The following is a 22,538-nucleotide window of genomic DNA, read 5'->3' as shown; positions in this document are numbered from 1 at the left end:
AGTTGTTCTTCGAAGCCGAATTAGGTTTTCAGCTCAATTTTATATGGTGGAAAAAGAAGGAAAGTTTATTCAGTCAATATAAAAATATTGAATAAATCTTGAAGAATTCTGGCAAAACAACACAAGCACAACGCATAACAAATATACGCTTGTGTAGGTACTCTAAAATGGAGTTTGTGATTCGAAAATTTTCGTTTCAAGGTTTTCTTTTTCTCGAGAAATCGTAATGGGTTAATTGATTTCTGGAGGAATATGTTTATTTCTTTTTTTAACTCATCTGGCCCAATTTTCCTTCTAGCCAAATTCATTAGAGATCAAATTTTACACCTTTTTGAAGGTTTTCTTACCATTTTTTTTACCTTGCTATTTTTTTTTAATTCGAGTTCCGGTCGGCAGCTTTCTTTTTCAGTTTTAACGTCCGTTTATTATTTTTCCCCAGTAATATTTTCTCAGGATTCTCGTTGATGATTTTTGAATGAAATAAAAATTCCCCAAATTTCGCGAATTCAATTAGTTGAGATTCAAGATTCATTTTTTCTGATTATTTCTTGAGATTTCTCGAGGCGAGATTTCTCGATCACATCCTCTACTCTGAAATGATGTTGCGTTAAAAAGTAACTTAACTCTAGTCGAAGTGGGACAAATAAAAATATTGTAGCTTCTTGACCTACACGTATCTTGCCAAGATACTTGACGTATTGTCATACTTATTATGTATATTGGTCCGTCAATTTGCGTATATTTCCGTTGCTTGATATAATATTCTCATTATTTTTTTAGAACAATATTATGTTGTTATCGTGAGTTAATTAATTACTGTGTATTTGCGAGGCGTTTTATTGTTTCTCTACGTTCTTTTAAAAATACAATAATAATATGCAATGACCTCGAAGTGTTTGTTGGCTGACTGTAGAAACAGAGACGCACACGCTGGACACCACTTATCGTATTAAAGAAAATAACCCCTTGATAAATTATTCCTCTTACTTCATCGTTTTATTTAAACGTTTCAAGAGCAGCACACTTACGAAACAATTACTCAGGCTTAGGGAACGTTTAAAATACTTGACTAACAGATTAAATAGTCTAAACTGTAAATTTGCACGAAATAGCTTAAAACTGTGCAAGATCTCGTGTGATATGTCCATGTATAAATCGTCTGAGTTAAGTTATTCAGATATTTATGCGAAATTTAAAGTATTTTTCTGAACGACGTGTTTAGATCGTCGCTTTAAATGTGAAATTCAATGAGTGCATTTTCATGTTTCAGAGAAAATATTCTTTTTTTCGTAGTCCCCTGCGGTTTAATCTAAGTATAAATAGCTAGATTATACAATATACGAGGGTGGGTCAATAATTCCTTAGAAAAAAGCATTAAAACAGTTTTTATTTTTGTATTTTTTTTTTATTTCTCAACATAATCTCCTTGGAGCTCAATACACTTGGTTAGACGTTTCTCAATTTTTTTTAAACCGTCAGAAAAATAAGTTTTCGGAAGGTCCTCAAAATAAGCATTTGTCCGATCGATGACTTCTTCATTTGAAAAAAAAACGTTGTCCACTTAGCCATTTTTTTAAGTTTGGGAAAAGGAAAAAGTCACTGGGGGCTAAATCTGGCGAATACGGTGGGTGGTCGACCAATTCGAACTTCAATTCTTCAATTTTAGCCATTGATCGTAAACATGTGTGAACACGGGCATTGTCCTGATGAAAGAGGATTTTTTTCCTGTTTAAATGAGGCCGTTTTTCTTCAATTTCGTTTTTTAGCTGGTCCAATAAAGATGCATAATAATCCCCTGTTATTGTTTTTCCTTTTTCCAAATAGTCAACGAAAATAATTTCACGTGCATCCCAAAATACAGTAGCCATAATCTTACCAGCTGATTTTACGGTTTTCGCCTTCTTTGGACATGGTTTGTCTTCGCAATCCACTGCTTTGACTGTTCTTTCGTCTCGGGAGTATAGTGGTGTATCCATGTTTCATCTACAGTCACAAAGCGACGAAAAAATTCATCCGGATTGCGTTGCATGAGCGACAACAGGGCTTTAGAGGCCACCACCCTATTGCGTTTATTGTCGACTGTGAGCAAACGCGGCACCCATCTTGCAGAAATATTTTTCATGCCCAATTTGTCATGTAAAATAGAAATGACGCTACCTTTTGAGATCCCTGTAACCTCAATTATCTCACTCAACTTTAATCTTCGGTCACTTAACACCATATCGTGGATTTTATTGATCATTTCTGGTGTAGTCATCTCTACAGGACGTCCTGAGCGTGGTTCATCCTTTGTTGATGTACGACCACGTTTAAATTCATTTAACCAGTTATAAATAGTTGCAAGTGAAGGAGCAGATATGCCGTGAACTAAATCCAACTCATTTTTTATTTCCTTTGCTGTTAACCCTTTTATATTAAAATGTTTAATAACAGCTCTAAACTCAATTTTCTCCATTTTCCATTTTTCACAAGCAAATTTTTTTTTAAATGTACGAGAAACACACAACAACCCGACCAATCTGATTGAAACTTCGCAGCACACTGAATCGGTAGTGCCGCTGCATGAAAACAAACCGCTTACAGTACTAGTCGCGCCACCTGTCGGCTTTTCTAAGGACTTATTGACCCACCCTCGTACAAAATCTTTTTTTGTGATAACTATATTATATTTCACAGTTTCGGTAAATTGTCCAAATATGCTACTTTCAAACAACAAACTTATTATCGAGGTATTATTAGTAATAGATGGTGAATACCTTTTTTATTGGATTAATTTTATTAAATTATAAATATTTATGTGTTGTTCTTGTTATACATTTTTCAAGATTTATCGATTTATATCTTTTCTCCCGTATTATTTTTCTATCCGTTCTCAAGTCAACGTGAAATCTCCTGTGACTCCTAATTTAATCTCCCATTTTTCTCTCTAATGGTTCATTAAAATGTAATATGCAGTTAGATAGATATATACTATGAAATATGTCGTAAAAATAACATAATACTCAAAACTTTGCTCCACGTAGGGAAATGCATATCTCATCTACTTAGCTGGTAGATGTTACCCCTTAAATGTTGCATCCATAATTATACTAAAAGTCGTATGGAAGCTTTAATATCCACCCCTCCCAGCGGACTAATTCAAACTACCTTTCCGTGGAGAAAAACAACTCCCCCTTCGCGGATACCTGAGTGAGTGGTTAGTTATCCCCAGCGTTGGCTTTGAATAAAGTCTTGTTGATGTCGTTAACTTTAGGTGTCTTTATTCCTGTAACACTTTTGTCTTTTCCCTCTTTTATTTTGTTCATTTGTTTATTTTAACCGAGTGTCTCGGTCTTTCAATGACGACGCCGAGAGGAATTTCATTTTATTCGTTAACCCTTTCCCGCCAAGGACTCTTCACTTTGTTCCGCTCACCCTGGCGATGGAATTATAAACTTCGGCAAGAGTTTCACCCCAACTTTTTTCAGTTTCGTTTCAGCCCCCGGCCGAATCGGAGTACTTTGAAACCTACTTTAATATTCATGCATCGATCACAGGGGCCGTTTTGAAAAATGACAAAAACAGATATTATTATTATCACTTCCCTTCCCACGCGTTGCAACATTACAACGTTGCATTAAATTGTCGAGTCAACCTATCTATCATCATCCCCTATTAATTCACTGTTAGTTAAAGATGTTGTGATGCAATTCGTGTTTTTGGGAGCGACTCCCTCGAGGCTTAGGTAGGACCATGTCGTAGACAGGGTGGGCTTGTACTAGGACTCAGCCCTACATATTATTAATTATCAATATTGAAGTAGACACGTTAGCAAAATAGGTCAACGAAATGAATGCAAGTCGATTATAATGGGATCTATTTATAAATGAACAATGGTCTATTTCTCCATTTCTACTAGGTTCTCTATTTCCATCTTCAATATCATGTCGTCATCATATGGTATCATATATAATGTGTAAGTAAACCATTCTATCTTGACTTCCACTGCGGTGTTCTCTGCATATTCACCAAGTTACTTATCATTTAAAATATTTAAATAGTTTTCAGAGTTTATATGAAAAATAGTAGACCAGGGGTGCTTTATTTCAGCTTCACTTTCATACATTTATGCTCCATTTCGATAGAAGAAGATTTTCTTTAACATCTCTGGTTATAACATAAATATTATGTATTTGTTTAATGTGCAGTGTTGAGCTAAATTAGTGAGTTTTTCTGTTGTCAAGTCCGTATACAGTGGAAATAAGTGGGAACATGTTATAAACCAGTCGGACTTGTTGATTTTACGATGTTGTCAACTACATTCAGGCCATTACTATACAACCAATACATCGGGCATATTATGTATCTACCCGGCTCCTTTGAATAGTGTTATGATGCTCTCTCTTCGTCTCGTTTCAGTTGCAGTCGAAGCGAGAGCAGTTCTTCAAGGCGGAGACAGCAGCCCCAGCAGCGCCGCAGTCGGGAGTGGGCGGGACGCCCCCCGCACCGCCCTCCGCGCCCCCGCCCGTCGCCCCTGCCGCCCCACACAACTACACTAACAATCACACAACTGCGCAGGGAACAACTTTTGGCCAGGTTAGATATTACACAGAAGAATAATCTAATTTTAATATCAGTGAAGTAGTGACAAGGATCCCTCTGCAAAATTAAATACCTACCGTTTTTTAAATGTGTGATTGGGCGAATGATTATCATTTATCTTAACGCTAGTACAGTGAGTCTATAAACGTAGAATTACGTTTGTTAGCACAGGCGGTTCTGGGCGAAATCGACTAAAGAAGTGTTTTTGAATTTTTTTTATTTTTATTGAATGAATGCTTTTTAAAGTACAGCGTAAACATCCGAATCGGTCGAGATCTCACAGACTTATTTGCATTAAATGGCCGCTGGAGAGCAGTTATCGATGCTTATTTTTCCCCATCCGTCTCGCCGACCTTGGTTTAAACCTGGCATCTACGGATTCCTTCCTCAAGACAGTGGTATTTTTGTTTTTCTGTTTATTTCATTAAAAATTATAAATGATTCTAATACCATTCGGTTACCTACCTACCTTGCCAATTTTTTTTGCCTTTTCACTGCCAGGCGGTTATTTTTGAAAAAATTAAATCACTTTAAAATTAATTTGAAATACGCATAGAATGTTGTACATTTGTGAAATTTATTAAATCAACATAGAAAAATGGCGTATTCGACATACACTGGAGCTCTACAATTTATTCCAAAAGGAATGTATCTTCACATTCGTTAAACTTGGTAGGCTCAGATGGCCGGGCTATATATCAAGAATGGACAGTGCTCAACCACCGTGGGTAATCCTGGATGCCAGACCAGACAGTCGTAGGTCGATTGGCAGGCCCAGACTCCGTGGTTGGACGGTGTGAACGGAGATGTCAGGGAAGCTGGCGCAGACACCTGGAAGACACTGGTCCACGATAGGGGGAAATGGAGGAAGTTTTTGGAAGAGGCTATGGCCCACCCTGGGTTGTTGGGCCACTTATGATGATGATAAGATCAAGATATTTCACGGTTTTTTGTGAAAATATTTAAATAATTTATTTAAATTATTCAATATGAACCCCTTTGAGTCATTATAGTACCTAAGAGCATGGTGAGAGTAAGGTGCACTATATGTAAAAAAGGCTAATTATTGTTTATGGTTGCTATCGCTGACAGTATTCACATTGCTACTGTCATAATATACCAATATTATGGGTTTGCCTCTCTTATCCCCGTCTCACACTTGTTACTGTAGTATAGTGTATATTTCGATAAAATATAGGAACTGACAGATGATTCAGTATTAATTGGGAAGTGTAATAATTTTCTTTTGATTAATTTAGTGTTTGCTGCATTTCAGGTGAGGCGTACAGGTACCGGCACCCTGGACGGTCAGGAGAACGGCTTGCCGCCGCCGCCGCCCGCACCCATCGCGGCGCCGGTGACGGCAGCCCCGCCCCCTCCCCCCACCAGCAATGGCCATCAGACGCAACCTATTAAGGTGGAGGTGGCCATCCGCAACGCAGACAACATAAAGGTACTCCCTAAAGTTAGTGTCGCCGACTCACATTACCATTACCCTATATGTGTCGTGCTGTGACGTAGCATCTGCCATGTAGTATGCTGAAAACCGCTGCTTTAGACCGTATTATGCATTATCAGATCAAGTAATACCTACTAGCCCTCGTAGTCAAATGCGTAAGGCACTGGGTTCTCATCCAGGGGCTCCGGACTTGATCCCCGGAGGGGTCAAAATTCATGTGATTTTATCAAAGCCTGTTATTTCGCTTCTACTAAAAAATGTTAACATCCAAAAAAAATAAGTTTGTTTTTGAACAATATAATAATATCTTTTTTAATAGGTACCTACCATTTATAATGATAATTAATAATTAATACCATTTATTATGTAATAATATTACTATTTATCAATAATAATATTCAATTAAAATAAGAAAAGTTTATATGTTGAGGAATACCTGTATTTTTTAAACCTCTAATAGGGGAATACAGTGGCACCCCAATCTACCGTTCTCGCATAAATCGTTTTCCCTCACGGATCGTTCATTTTTGAAAGTCCCGCCAAACACCCACAAGAACAATGTTAAATAATCCCGCATTAACCATTCTCCGATTTATCGTTTTCCTTGATATACTATTACAGACCTTTCAGTCGCGTCGCTTTGTTTGCACAGGTCCGTCGACGCTCAGGCTTGCCTCGCATCTCGGTATCACGAATTTTTATAAGTCGTAACTAGAATGCCTCCCTTGAAGAAAACTAGAACTAGCTGAGAAACTAAAAATAGTTCAAGACATCAAAAAAATCCTGGAGAAAAACGAGTTTTTATTTTTAAAAAAATTGTATATCCCGTATTTATCGTTTTTTAAGGGTCCCTTGAAAATCGTAGAATCGGGGTTTCACTGTATGTAAAACCTTATTTCGTTTCATATCCTTGGGTTGCACTTTTGATTTTTTTCAAATAATTCTTTTGTCAACACACATGTAATAAATACATTAATAATGACCAAACACTGTTTAGTAAATTATATTCGATAGAATTTTTTATCGATTTTGATTTTGAAGAAATTGCAACATTTTGCGATCTATATTGGGCACAATATCCATACTCTAAGACGATTTAGTATATTATTTATTATTGAATGCTACAACATTTTGGAAAAGATTAAGGCGATAAGTCTAAAATCACTACTTTTCAGGAGAGCCAAAAGAAAATTTTTTATTTTGTTTAAAAACTCCAATGTTTCTATGAGGAATTCAAGTTATTTTTCAAGTTTTAAAACATATCGCCCTGTTTTATCGGACACAGAATTTAATGTTTACTTGTTTGAAAAATGTTGCTTGATCTGTAATAAATGCACATAAACGCTGTCCAATTTATTTTGTTTTATTTACCCAAGCTGATATGAACGTTTTCAATCGCCATTTTATTTAAATATAGTTTTTCTATTTGTCGTACTAGTTTCTGAAGTATTTTTTATTTTGATATGCTAGACATTTACTATGGAAAATAATTAATGTTTTCTTTTCACAAAAACCCACTCTTTGTCCCAACAACAAAGTATGTAGACTTCTCCAAGAAAGATCAGCATATCCCTCAGTGACAAGGATAATGGTTTCAATGTATAAATGTCACCTGAAATGACCATGATCTTTATTTTCGTTTTTCCATTTAAAATTTACTGTTTTTTGTCAGTCCCCTCAAATTCGTAAAATTAGGGTTAAACTGTATATTATTATATGTGATATACCTAATAAAATTGTTCAGTTGTCAAATAATTTCTTCCATGTCTAATTGATTACTTTAAATGTGAGAATTTTATTTATCTTAAACTATTTTAATTTTTGTGCAATGTATTTTAATAGTGTTCTTAGTCAAATTTTAAGTCCAACATAAAATTGCAACCCAATTTATAAAATCATTAATCTTTGACTAGTCTTTTCTTTTTATTGATTCATTTTGTTGTTAGTCGCGTCGCCTTTTGCTTCTATCTGTTAGTTGTTGTTTGTTGTTGACTCGTGTATTCTCTCTGTGTGACTAGATGAAGACGGTTGAACAATGTTTATCACTCTGTGAAATGCTTGCAGGGCGAACATCCGCCGGTGGCACCTAAACCTGACCCGCCCCCAAAGATTGACAGACCAAAGACAAAAGAACTCGATGGATACGTCGGATTTGCAAACTTACCCAATCAGGTTTACCGCAAGGCAGTCAAAAAAGGATTCGATTTCACACTTATGGTTGTGGGTGAGTTTTATCACTATTTAGAATATTTCACCATGGTTTCACCAGTGATGGACAACCTATGTTTTCACGTGACCAAATTAAATACCAAAAATTTTTGGGGCCACATTTACATACATAGATATAAAAAATCTAATTCATTGTTTGACTTCCAAAGGTTTCTTCCTGAAAAAAAAAATAATTTAACAAGTTATAGTATTCCCAAAATAGAGTAGAACCCCGATTATCTGGATTATGCAAAAGAAATGATTTCAATTGACAAAAATAGTGGTCATACGGAATAATGAAAGAATATGGCAGTTCAAAATGTAAAGTTATGAAAAAATCGTTCAATGAATAAGTTGAGTGCATTTTCATTTCCAGAAAATCTTTAGTGTCATGACATGCATACATTGCTCTTTTTCTTCAGCCATATCCGCCCCTTCGTTGGAATACGTTGCATGAGGGTATAAAATCAACTCACGCTATTTTTTATTGGGAAATTGATGAAGTTTAAAAAATACAAGAGGTCATCCAGTTTCATAATAACTATATTAAAAAAAGTCACGGATGGATTGCGAGATTTTTAAATGATGGTGTGAAATACAATGCATTGCATGCAAGTCTAAAATATCAGAATTCACATCAGTCAATACCAGACGTATTTGTAATATATCTTCTGCCAAATGTCATGTCTACCCCATAATACTACCAATGAATCAAGGTGTAAATGGAACGTTAAAGCCCTTATATATATCGAAAACAGATTATTTGACGACTATTGTTAGCAAATAAAATTAATGAAAACCAGTTATCAGTTTCCTCAAGAAAATTGATTCAGACGACTTTGCTACATGACAATATAGAGCACCGTTTCCCAACCTTTTTTGGCTCGCGTACCACTTGGTAGTACATCACGCTTAATTGTACCACTTCGTAAAAATGATTGTATTTCGAGAAATTTGTTATTCTATTTGCATTATAAATTTTATAGGGTGACTTTATTTCCCAGAACTCAATTTATTTTAAAGTTTAAAAAAAATACCAAAGGTTTTATTATTTCTGATAAAAATGAGACATTTGAACTTTACATATCACAATGTTTTTTTTTTTAATAAAAGGTGCTGAAGCTCATATCTTGTCGAAATTCAAAACCAGGACATTTAAAGAAGTCTTTTTTTTATCAACTAATTTTTATAAAAACAAAGTTACATAGAATTAAATAAAATTATTTGTATAAAAAAATTAAATGCGCCGCAGGCAATTTTTTCCAAAAATTACCGATATTGATAGAAAATATATGTATATAAAATTAATCAAACACGGTAAATGTAAAAATTCTTCTGATGAAAACGAGACAATTCACACTTTCATTTTTACCAATTTACAGCAACGCCGCAGGCTAAATTTTTGTTTTAAATATAATAATATTAATGAAATTGTATTTAAAAATATTTTTATTACCGTACATATTGGACTGTACATATTAACAAGTGTACTGTATATTATTAATTAAAATTATGAATTATAGAAGAAATACAATAGTTTAAATGTTATTTTTATGACTGATTTTTTTTTACTTTTATGTCCGCCATTACTGAATATTTTTCGCGTACCACCAACTATCCACTTCCGTACCACCGGTTGGGAATCGCTGATATAGAGTATAAAAATCTTAGAATCAGATATGGTCAAAAAAAAGAAGGATTTCAAGGATATCTGCGTAGCACCAAATAAATGTGAACTCAGATATCCATAGAATTAACACAAACACAAACTTTGTTTCAAAAAACATTGTAATGGAGTTCTATTAAGTATCCTAAGTCGATAGTATTTATAACTTATCTATTGCAATTTAGACAGAATTTATTCTTCTTCATTTAATTGATTTAAAAAATAACATCTTATTTTCAGGTGAATCTGGTCTCGGCAAGTCAACCCTAATAAACTCAATGTTCCTCTCTGACATATACAACTCTGAACACCATCCGGGGCCATCATTAAGAGTGAAGAAAACAGTCGGCGTAGAGACCAGCAAAGTACTCCTCAAGGAAAACGGTGTCAATCTCACATTAACAGTTGTAGACACGCCCGGATTTGGAGATGCCGTTGACAACAGCAATTGGTGAGATTAATAATCAATGACACATATTGTGTAATAGTAATTTTTCAAGATTTATAGTAAACTATTTTATTATTAATCTACTATTTAATTTAAATTATGTTTGTGCTTTTATAGTTGGGTGCCCGTCATCGACTTTGTAGAATCAAAGTATGAGGAGTTCTTAAATGCGGAGTCGCGAGTGTCTCGGAAAGTGATGGCAGATAGTCGCGTGCACTGCTGCCTCTACTTCATCGCCCCCAGCGGGCATGGTCTCAAACCCCTGGACGTCGAATTCATGCAGCGCCTCTGTGATAAAGTCAACATCATTCCCATCATCGCCAAAGCCGACACCATGACGCCTGAAGAGTGCGCATTATTTAAAAAACAAGTGAGTCTTTTTTTGAAATATATCACATTGTCTATTTTCCAAAGTGTTCTGGATCTCTGCCACCAAGTATAAATCTCAGATTCTGGTGTATTGTGCATTTATATTGATGATACTGGTCCATTGAATGCTACTAGTTTCCTGGCTCTTTGCCCGCCTAAAAATTGTGATGTAGAGTGTGTTATTCTCATTCATGTATAGTTTGACAATATCTGATCGCATCAGGAGGGAAATTTTTGAAATTAAATGGCAATGGCAATCTTTCTGATTGAATTGTCAACACATTTTTTTGTCTCTTTTTAATGCTTCAGAAATGATCAGGCGAGTGTCGGCAACTCTTTGATTTTTTTAAGATGGCATGGAATTCTTCTGAACTCTAATTTATTTGCTGTTGTAATTGCTGGTTTTAATTCTATCCAAATGACATATTGCAATCTTGATAATGAAAAGTGCGTTTCTGAGAATTATCCTAATTTACATGTTGCGTTTATTTGTATCATCTTCAGATATTGAATGAAATAACCCAACACAAGATAAAGATCTACGAATTTCCTCCGGGCGGAGACGATGAGGAGGAAGGCGGCAACGTGGGTTCGGCTCAGCACAAAGGCGCGGCGACCAAGCTGCGAGCGAGGGTTCCTTTCGCCGTTGTCGGCTCCAACACGGTCATCGAGCAGGACGGCAAGAAAGTACGCGGCAGGAAATATCCCTGGGGAGTCGCTGAAGGTGATTAATACTATCACATGCCGCCTCCTCCTTTTATTTAATTAATTAATCTCACAATGAATTTCCCATTTACAGCAGTTTCTTATACTCTCTCCTGTGTACATAACGAATTCGTTTGTCTAATGGTTTAATTGGTAATAATTACAAGATAAAAAGAACTTTTTATATACAACATTTTTAAATTTTCTGTTAAATTATTATGCTCCATATGCTTAAACTTCTACTTGATATGAATTACTATATTCTGAAATAACTTTCCATACAAAACAGAATTAATTGAAAATGAATTCAATTCTGCTTAAAGATGGCTAAAAGTATTAAAAGAATGCATTGGCATTGTGTACTTGATATACTTATTCTAAAAGTTTTTAATGTCTAGCTAGTCGGGAAGTTCGTTAAAAATCGATTGCAAGATTTTTACTGGACAAACAAGAATACGAGATATTAAAAACGTAAAAAGTGTATTCCAACTTACATGACCTTAAATTTAAGGTTATTTCTGTGTGCGAGATGAAAATGGTGATAAGTCTTAAAATTGAAAAATGAGTTGAATATTCAAAATGAACCATAACGTCATAATATATGATTTGCATAAATGAGGAAAAGGATGAGTCGAATCAACGCCTCTGAATTACTAAAGTCTACACAGAAATTCCGGCGTTCCGTTACAAGTCAATCTTCTTTTGGCTTATCCTGAAAGTAATTATTTTAGACTGATTGCCTTTTTCCTTTTGCACACAGATTTAATTTATTCAAAAACAATCTTGCTATCTTATGCCATTTATTGAACGACTTTCTTATTGTATTGTTATTTTGCATATAGTTGAAAATCTAGAGCACTGTGACTTCATTGCCCTGCGCAACATGGTGATCCGGACGCACCTACAAGACCTCAAAGACGTTACGAGCAGTGTGCACTACGAGAACTACCGTTGCCGGAAACTGGCAGGCCTCGGCACCGACGGCAAGCCCCAGAGAATATCAAATAAGTCAGTTTACTTACTTTCAATTAGATTTACTATTATTACAGCTTATAGATGCTTCACTAATTCTCAATTTTGCTTTACTATTTTCTTTTTCTTTACGATTTATTATCATTTCAGCATAATAATGTTTTGTAATATGATGAATTTTATTTACGTCTTGGTTTAAATCACCTCTAATTCCATTTATTATGGCCCACTAACAACATGACATATATAAAAATTATTCCTCGCCTCCTCCTCCTCTCGCCGAATAGATTAGATTTTCAGTGAAACATGCTATAATGTTCTATTAATCATAACTTTTAAAATTTAATCTGCTCCAACGTATATCATTGATATACGCTTTAGTGTAGAGTTATATTGCTCTCTTTGTAACTCGGTGCACGGCTCATATAGCAATGAATGTGCGGCAAATTATAAGTCTAAAAAATAAACATTATTTTCGCTTCAAAGATGACATATGTTTGAAAACTTTGAATTACATTGTCAGATTGATATCCAAATGCGATTGGTCAATAGCATTAGAAAGAAATAATTTTAATGTCTATAATATATGTCTATACAGTAAAACCTCGTTAATACGAATTCCACAGAACCGAAAATCGAAAAAAAATTCGAATTACGAATTATGAAATATATGGAGGAAAAATATTAAAATTAAAATTTTTTTTTTTTTGATTTTCATCAATATTGTTTACGATCATAGATGTGCCTACCAAATTTTCAGTGCCGTGTGTGTTAATGGGTCATAAAATGTCAGGATTATTTTTATTACCTTCTTAAAATAAGTAATTTATGATGTTTTACGAAAAGTCTGTCACAATTTTCAATGACTGGCTCATGAAATAGTGTGCTTTATTAAGATTTATTGAATATTTTTATATCCCAGGACTTTCGAATTATGAAATTTGAATTAAAGGTATGGTTTTATATGAAAATAATGTTCAAGGGACTTTTTTTTCGCGAAAATTTCAGATTATGGCGAATTTCAAATTATCCGTGTTCTTATTAACGACGTTCTACTGTAGTATATTATACTGGACTATCATTGGTAATGCTTGGTGATTGGTAGAATAGCATTTTGAAGGTGACTACATACGCATATGGATGAAGTTTAATCCTGTTCTGTGGATTTTTAATGGATAGTGATCCTACCTAATCCATTATAGTCACTCTCTATGATGAAACTATATGTTTGATTAACTTATAATAATTATATTAAAACTAGGTTTGACAGAAAACGCATTTTTATTCAAAGTCGACTTAATTAGAATGGTATTTTTATTGGAAAGAACACGGAAGTATTATTATTTTTAGTTTTATCCTACTAATTATAATAAATGTGTGCTCAATTAATATTACAGCATAAACTTTGCAACTTATTTGATTTGTGACCTAATTTCTGTGTATCGCTAGATTTCTAATGTCAAGCTATTTTTTTTCACCTTCTCGGCAAATTGACAATGCCTTTATTTGCTCCATTTATTATGGTGACAAATTATGTTGAATGTTTTTCACCGTCCTAGTTTCATTTTGTGCATTTTGATCTTTTTTTTGTCATTTCATTGCTTAATTTTTTGATTTACATAATAACTTATACTTCTATAAAAATCATTATGGTAACCAAAGTTTAACAATCATTTAACATGCCAGAATATAATATTATTGTGTGCTATATACTCAAATTCAATCTGCTGCCTGAATATTTTGTGCCAGATTATTACATATATATTTCTTCAACAATCCTCTGATTTTTTATGTGTTATTAATTATATTGTCAGTATATAATAATGTAAGATTGTGAGCATGTACATCTTATTGGTTGTGTTTCAAATTGTTATTGAAAGAATAATTGTTATCAAGAGATTGATAGAAATCTTAATTATGTAATAATAATTTTATTATTTTAATTCTGGTATGATCTGTAATAAACTTCTGCATATGCTCAAAATTTCTATTTGTGGGCATGCAAAAATGATGTTCTCCCTTTATGAAATTTTCAAGGTTCGCTTTAAAATATACTGTTAACTTTACCATCACATCACCCTGTGTATTGTTTAGACGTTTAGAGTAACATATCTCCTACATTTGAGATATGTCAGAGTGAACTGAGTGAGTAAACATTCGTGTTAGTAATATTAGTTTGATGTTCAGTTTATGCCCGCAAGGAGTTATGAACAGTTTCATGACAGTCTGGTAAGTGACCGAATCCAAATCCAAAGAATCAATTTCAAATCAAAATTTTACGCCCCGACCTTGTTGTTTTCTTCTCGGATGATCGAAACTCCTTGAGCCATCATTTTTGTATGCCGAACCGAATGTTTCCGTAAATGTAATGATCTGTTGGTTAATTTTAATGGATTAGTTTCTGTTTGTTATGTTGAATGTCATCGATCCAAAGCATTTTGATGCCCGATGATGTTTTTATGTGAAATCATATTGTCCGCTTAAAACATAACCGTGTTAAATTTCCGCTAAGCTTATCGATGATCATAATCATGTCATTATTATTTTTGCTTCATCTTGAAATTCTCGTTTTGTCATGATAATCAAATAATGATTGTTTTGGAATTAACTATTGAATAGTATCAGCTGTCAAGTCTCACTGCGTAAAGTTTCTTTTGATACTGAGGGATGCTTTATTTCAAATTACTTTTTTAGTCTGCATGCTTTTTTAAGTATAGTTTTAGTACTTAATTTTAATAGAATAAATTTATTGGTATTATTGCAACCGACGTTCCCTCTGAGGTGTGCGTCTGCACACTTGTATGATTTTGCCCAGGACACATAGAAAGTATTACAGTAAAACCCCATCAATATTAACACGGTGATTCAAAATTTATTAAAATTTATAAAATGTATTTATAGCGAGGTTTTCACAAATTTGATGAATAAACCATAATAGTCACCAATATTAATCTGAAAGAAATTGTATCGAAAATAGAACCAATGTTACAAAATTGCAACAAAAAAATATTTTTTAAAGTTTTTTTGGCCATACATTTTGTATTTCGTAGTTTCAATTTTTTTCGATGTTCATACATTTCACAATGGTTTTACTGTATCTATAATGGGATAAAATATCAAAATCGTTTAAGATTATTGTGCAATTTACATCAAAATAATATCTTCCCCCTTAGGTAGAGACTGACAAGTTTAACAAGTTTTAAAGTGGAGCCTCACGTTAAACTTGTCGGTCTCAAAGTACTTTAGTTCATTTATGTATGCAAAAAATTCTGAATGATAGCGTGCGTCCACATAACGTTTTTGTGCAAAATTTACTGCTAAGATTATTTTATGATCCGCACGCTCAACAGAAAAATTAGAGGGAACGTTGATAGCAACTTGTAGTGTTATACATTCAGTTAACCAATTAAATTTTTTCCGTTTGGAAATTTAAATTATATCACACTTCATATCTGAAAATATTCTAGGAAATTATTTTACAATATGTATTGGATATATTTACCTAGTTAATTATGGATGGTATCAGATTATTGTAAATAAACGCAGCATGTGATTTTCGCTATATATTATAAGAACGTGTCTTTTATTCTTTAGATATTTGATAGTACATTATTTTGTGTCAGTCATATTGAAATATTTATTGTCTGTCGTGTGCACAGGAACCCATTGGCCCAAATGGAGGAAGAGAAGCGCGAGCACGATAACAAAATGAAAAAGATGGAAAGTGAAATGGAACAAGTATTTGAAATGAAGGTAAAGTATTACATTTCAATAGGTAAAGTACGGCTTCTATTTTGTGGCCGACATATAGTTTTTTTCAATTAATAGTACATGTATTGCTGGGGTAGGCATAGTATTATATGTGTAAAGAGCAGAGGGAATTTTTATAAATACACCACATTATAAATGAGTAACAGTCCGATACAATAGGAGCAATGTACATAAACACGGTCAGAGATTGCGGCCATAGAGGAGGATATACGAATTATCCCTGCCTACTTGCACACAAAAAAAAAAGATATATTTGTACTAAATCTACTATGGTGTCCCTCAGGTGGTAGCTATGAGAGGTTAGCCATGATATAAAAGTCACACCGTGTACTTTTGCTTACGGTAGAATAGGTAGTAGAGCGCCTGTTTCTGAAACTGTGGGTGTGGGGGCTCGAATCCCTCATCTGGCAATTTATTACACGTATTGTTCAATAAGTATTTGAAGAGTAAGGACCGTATATGTTGAAGAAATCACTAATAACCATTATTCCTAAATAGTTGTATAATCTTTAATTTGTGAATGCCCATATTCTCTGCTTAATATAAATTCACATGCTTTTTACCAATTTACAGAATATGTAATGTTGATTCTCTTGCCTCAATAAATTTATGTATATAACACACTTTATATTACATACATCAATTGAGTATGCATACGTATCCAGAGAGCTTTAATTCTGTAGAGTGTCTCATAAATCTCCCTTATAATTCATATTTTGTGTTTAAAGATCTGCTTTCGTACTGTACTGCTTATTATTCCAATGTCTCGTCTTTGTCTTTTGTCCCACACTGTTGAGGGTCGTGATGCCTTTTAAATGTCCTGGATATATTATGTCATCGGCAATCCCTGCATTCTGCTGTCTGTAAAGCTGAAGGTATCGAGAAACACATAGCGTCCTTCACTCAGTTGGACCATCGTGTAAGCGACCGACATCGATGTTTTGAAGCGTGCTATACTCTTATAAATATTGTCTAAAAATCATGCAAATGTGACGGTTAACCCAATATTATATTCTTGATCTACTGAAATTTTAGTAAATTTGGCAATACTGGGTCGACTGTTGTTTTGACAGCTCATTACAGGTTAAAAAATGGAACATGGCAAAAAATTAACCAACAAGATTATTGATTGAACATGAAAATTATATGAAATGGTAGATTATAATCTCCACCCAGATTACAAAAATAGATGTAACAGACTGAAAACGTCAACATACAATTATTATTGTCCATCTTTTGAACATAATAAATCTTCTATAAAATATATCAAGAATGCAATTAAAAGAAATAATAAAATTGATAGTCAAATACCGACCTAGAGCGGAATGCAGAAACATTTGTCATAACTAAAATTTCCTTAGCAGAAAACACTATGCAGAAACATTGTCCTTAGTTAAGATCATTTCTATTGAAAATAATACCATATTTAAAAATTCTCTTTCCTATAGTTTAGGTAAATTATTTTATAATTGTTAAACGATGACAAAAATATGACAACTGCATTTTATAAATGCAATAACTATAAATACATATAAATATTTAATTATAATACTCTTAATGTTTCCGTTATAAGTCATTATACGTGATTCCACAGGCACCGCAAGATATTATTTTAACATGGTAACACTAGCGTCAAGTGTCATTCTTCACCTGGCATTTTGTATTTCTGCAGGCTGGCGTATAAAAGTAAAATAATATTCTGCAAGTACATGCCAAATGAATTAACACTATCAATATCCATATTGAGATACATTGTTAAATGAATTTGAGTGTATGGACTGTTTTATAGACATGCGAATTTATTTTGACAGCAGCTGTCAGTGGTAAATGGTAATACAGAAGGGGGCTTGTTCATAACAAAAGTAGTCTATGGTTAAGGATTCCTTAACTCTATACTCAGGATTGTCTATAGTTAAGTCATGCTTTTTGGCGACTTATCCTTAGTATCGAAATCTTAGATTGTGCATTCCACTCCTAATGAATAATTTTAATACCCTTTTATTCTCTCTGAGAATGCTGCAATTACAAGGTTCAATATTGCAGGTTCGTGAAAAGAGGCAAAAACTGCGTGACTCGGAAGCAGAATTAACGCGGCGGCATTCGGCCACGCGGCGTTCTCTGGAGCAACAAGGGCGGGAGTTGGAAGAGAGAAGACGGGCGCTGGATGCGGAACGACTCGCCTGGGAACAGCAGTCCGGAGTGTCTCTCGATGACCTCAGGCGGCGATCTCTCGAAGCTAATAGCAAAGAGTGAGTTTTATTGTTACTCTATAATTTTTAATGCTTTTGGTAATGCTTACTTATATCTAATGAAAAATGTTGAAGATAATTTTATAAAGTTTAACTCTATATGAAAGTGAAACTGAAAAAAAGATACTGAGATTAATACTATCCATAACTTTATCTAAACTGAGTTTCTATTGGGTATGCATACCTGTAGTTTGAAATTTAGGCGAGATTTTTACGTGGTGTAAATAATAACTCCTGAACATATCCTTGAACTATCTGAGAAATTGGGAACATCATTCAGTTGCTTGTTCTCCCAAGGTATAGAGCTAACCTGCCTTTGATGATGCCAATTGGGACGGCGATATCTGTGTTCAATCAAATTATTTAGTTTATCGATATATTCCACATAGAATAAAGGTGAATTAGAATAATTATTTGAGTGTAGGTATAATTAACTCATAGACCTGTGTATTTATTTATTGTATTACTTTGTGCTAAAATATGTCATAACATTGCTCATTTCTGATGTGAAAATTGGTCTACTTGTACCAAAACGATAACATTATCTTACTCAAAAAGGTTGAAATGCGTTCAAATCTACTTCTAGATTCTGACTAGATTCTAGACTCAATATTAATCACAAAAATCTTATATGATAGTCATTATGTACCTAATACTGAAACATTAAAATAGCCAACCAGATAGCGACTATATGATTACTAATTAACACACCTATTATTAATTAATTATTCTATTCAATTAGGTAATTCAATCACGCTTATGGAATCGTAAATCGAAATTTTCACAAAAATTCATAAAATAGTGATTTTGCACAATGTTGCGAAATTGAAAAAAACAAGCTGTTCTGTTTTTTTTACCATACTTAATTCAGGTTTTTTTTCGGTTTTCTGTCCCGTCGATTTCAAATTAACGGGGTTTTATTGTAGTTATTATAGTAGACCAAACTATTTCTTCATTTCGAATGTATTTTCAATAAATAATATAAGTTTGAGTCATCTTCTCCTGTTGTGAATATTGCCAACTTGAACTGCTTTCTCTATCTAGCTGGCTGATCTTCCGACTGCCTCATGCACATTTTGATATTTAACATGGTAAGTATTTTGGTTTTGACTTTTGTCTGTTTTCTTGTTACAGAACTGTGGACGGGAAAGAGAAAAAGGACAAAAAGAAGAAAGGATTGTTCTAAAAAGTAAATAGTGATAGAGTAACGTTTGATTGCATTTGTATTCATTACAGTAATAGTATATTATAACAATGTCCGATCTTTGTAGCGGTCGGATCTGCTCAAATTGTATTTGTCAGTTGGCAGTGCGGACGGTGACCGCGATTTCACGCCGCCCCGCCCGGTCCCGCTGCGGCGGACTCACATTTCCAAGCGACTAAACTATGTATAAAGTGTGTGCCATTAGATGTTTTCATTTTGACAGCCCGAGTCGGTTGTTGAAATATTTATTAAATATTATTATTTGTAAGCAGAGCGGACTTATAAATTTTTCTCAACTTTGAAATGGTAGACACGGATAATATTGATAATATTGATAAGATAGCTGCTATTTGTAACAAACATTACGTATCGGTATTATAAGGAAATAATGTGAAATCGTTATAATTTTTTTCTATTTACTACGGCTTCGTGTTTCTCTTTCTACGGATAGGGCATTCTAAGGAATTTTTTTATTTCTCGTCGGTTGAATATTAATCTAGCGCTTTTAAATTAAATTTTCAGATAAACGTGTAACGGGAATATGATCAGTTTGAATCTTTCATTGCGAATTGAATAATTTATAATCATTCCGTGTTCTTCCATTCCTTATTCCTACAACGATTAAAAAATTTCCTTAGAATGTAAATTAATTATTAATTATTATAGTTATATCAGGTTGTAATTTGACTTAATTTTTTCTTTGTATTTATTGATATTGTATGACACATCAAATATTATATTATATTAAATTACTTTCGATTGCTGATCGCTGATAGCTTATCATTTACTTATAAATGGATAATTTTATTTACTTATGTACCGTTATCTTGTGTTGTCCCCTTAATATATGTAATAGCATTCGGCGTATAATATTTCATATTCACGCTGCCGAGATCAACAATTATTATAATATTATCTTGTGAACATAATTTAATTATATTTTCGTTTAACGGAAGCTTGAAGGATGACCTAAGAGAGCTGTAATTTAATAATGAGCCTAATCTGAATTATTTATCGTAAGAAATCTTCTTATAAAATAATAATATTATCACCTCATTATTCCTCGTAGAATATTCTGAGCAAATATTAGACTGATAGTAACTCAGATCCAAAATATAATAGGTATATTATAAAAAATAGGATTGAAAAATTTAATAAATTCTTGTAAATCTGAATTATGAATAGTGTGTAGCCTATCGAAGTCTTCTGAAGTATCGACTACTATTCTAAGGTTACATCTAAACAGGATCCGGCCACTTTTCAAAAGTCTCATCTCCGATACAACGATAACTCTGTCGCAGAGCTGAACTATTAAGATTTTTTTTGGATATGAATTGTTTTCATTAGTTCTATTTTTTGTAGGTTTTTATAGTCAATATTTGGATTAATAAAAAAAAAAATGATTAAGTATTTTTGTTGTCATTCCCGGAGCTCAATCATTCTGTAAAAATGATGTTTTTGTATTTTCGTATTGTGGCATAATTTAAGATTCATTTTGTAGTAGGCTAACTTTAGTTTGTAATTGTGTATTTGTATCTATCTGTTTTATTACAAATTGAAAAAAATCGTATCCAAATCTTGAAAATATTACTTAATTCACAAGTGATGTTAATATATACAGTACCTATCTTTTATTAAAATATTTTAAAACTTGACAAATCGTCTTTCATTTACACGAGACATACGCACGCATCTTGAAATAATATATAAGTTGTTCACTCCTAACTGCAGTCAACCCATAGCTTACGGGCCGCACAAAATTGTGTTTTTGCTAATTACTTTTCAAATGCAAATTAACACGTTAATTACAAAATTAATTAAAAGGGCCCGTAAGCATTGTGTTAAGAGACATTCTCATAAATTATGAGAGATGAAACAGGGAAAAGGATATAAATAGGTAATGAATGTATTTGGAATTGATTAAAAGACACAGAGGAATAAAACATCATCATTATTTTGCTGACATCTGACTGAATCAGATTCCACTGTATTTTAAATAGATTATACATAAAAATGAAAATATTCTAAGTATGAATTAAAAAATACAAATGAAATATATTATTTAAACCTTAACCATGTCTAATTTTATTATTAAGAATAATTTGGCAGCACTCACTATTGGAAAAATATGACTATAATTTATAATTTACTGCTAGATCTGTAACGATTGATATTGATACAATGTTATAACATAACATAACATAATTAGATTATCATAAATTCTATTTGTATTTATGTAGTACAAAATATATTAACAGTTAATGCGTACTTTTAGTCTACACAATTGATTTTTTGAAGACTAAAATAACAATTATTATTTTTACACTCCACATTCTGAAAAATATACATACCGTATTGATATAATATTTCAAAGCAAAATATACGTGAAAAACTAAACCAGGCGGGTATTCGGTGTGTAATTTTATAATACATTGCAAATCTGTCCTAAATTAGATCGATCGTACAAAAGCTACTGTGAAAGTTTTCATTTACAAATAATAGATGCGATATTTTGATGTCAAACCGACAACCGGGTAACGTAGTAATTTATAAAAATGTCACATAATAACGAGTAATAGATGTTTTTAAAAAGAAATTCTTGAAAGTACACATCGTCAAAAGTGTAAATGTAACAAATGTATGGGAATATTCACAAACTTTTGTATCATTTTGGCTACACACAAAAATGTGTCTACATTAAGGAAGCTCGTAGAATGTAACAACTAAATATTTTTATGTTAACAATCGGCTTATTTTTCACCCTGACGCCCATCTAAAGCGATCGTTCACGCGACAAGTTGCAGGCTGAGGGTTCTTTTATTCATTTACAAATGTCGCGAGAATCGACGAGAAGAGAGAAGAGACGACACCGACCGGGAAAGTATAATACAGAGGGTACGGGAGGT

At 33.3% G+C, this 22,538-nt stretch overlaps 1 protein-coding gene across 6 annotated transcripts in view; it reads left to right on the top strand.

The window, feature by feature from the left end:
• Window positions 1-21,018, top strand: part of pnut (septin 7-like protein pnut) — a 185,731-nt gene extending 164,713 nt beyond the window's left edge. For 2 of the 6 annotated variants that reach the window (XM_085946439.1, XM_085946435.1), the window contains 10 exons: window positions 4,399-4,575; window positions 5,858-6,034; window positions 8,105-8,264; window positions 10,155-10,365; window positions 10,480-10,732; window positions 11,236-11,455; window positions 12,279-12,444; window positions 16,068-16,161; window positions 18,223-18,428; window positions 19,563-21,018. In XM_085946439.1, coding sequence (XP_085802565.1) covers window positions 4,399-4,575; window positions 5,858-6,034; window positions 8,105-8,264; window positions 10,155-10,365; window positions 10,480-10,732; window positions 11,236-11,455; window positions 12,279-12,444; window positions 16,068-16,161; window positions 18,223-18,428; window positions 19,563-19,614 — 1,716 coding nt within the window. In that variant the 3' untranslated portion in view covers window positions 19,615-21,018. Of the gene's footprint in view, window positions 1-4,398; window positions 4,576-5,857; window positions 6,047-8,104; window positions 8,265-10,154; window positions 10,366-10,479; window positions 10,733-11,235; window positions 11,456-12,278; window positions 12,445-16,067; window positions 16,162-18,222; window positions 18,429-19,562 lie in introns of all 6 variants that reach the window. The other 4 variants (XM_085946440.1, XM_085946436.1, XM_085946438.1 and 1 more) reach the window with 2 other exon arrangements.
• The last annotated feature ends 1,520 nt before the right edge of the window (window positions 21,019-22,538 follow it).

This window comes from Rhyacophila brunnea, unplaced genomic scaffold (genome assembly GCF_057557595.1).
Source record: "Rhyacophila brunnea isolate RB1 unplaced genomic scaffold, BYU_Rbru_1.0 scaffold_2, whole genome shotgun sequence".
NCBI classification, from domain to species: domain Eukaryota; kingdom Metazoa; phylum Arthropoda; class Insecta; order Trichoptera; family Rhyacophilidae; genus Rhyacophila; species Rhyacophila brunnea.
Note: the sequence above shows the minus strand (reverse complement) of the source record. Positions and strands in the feature narration are given on the sequence as shown.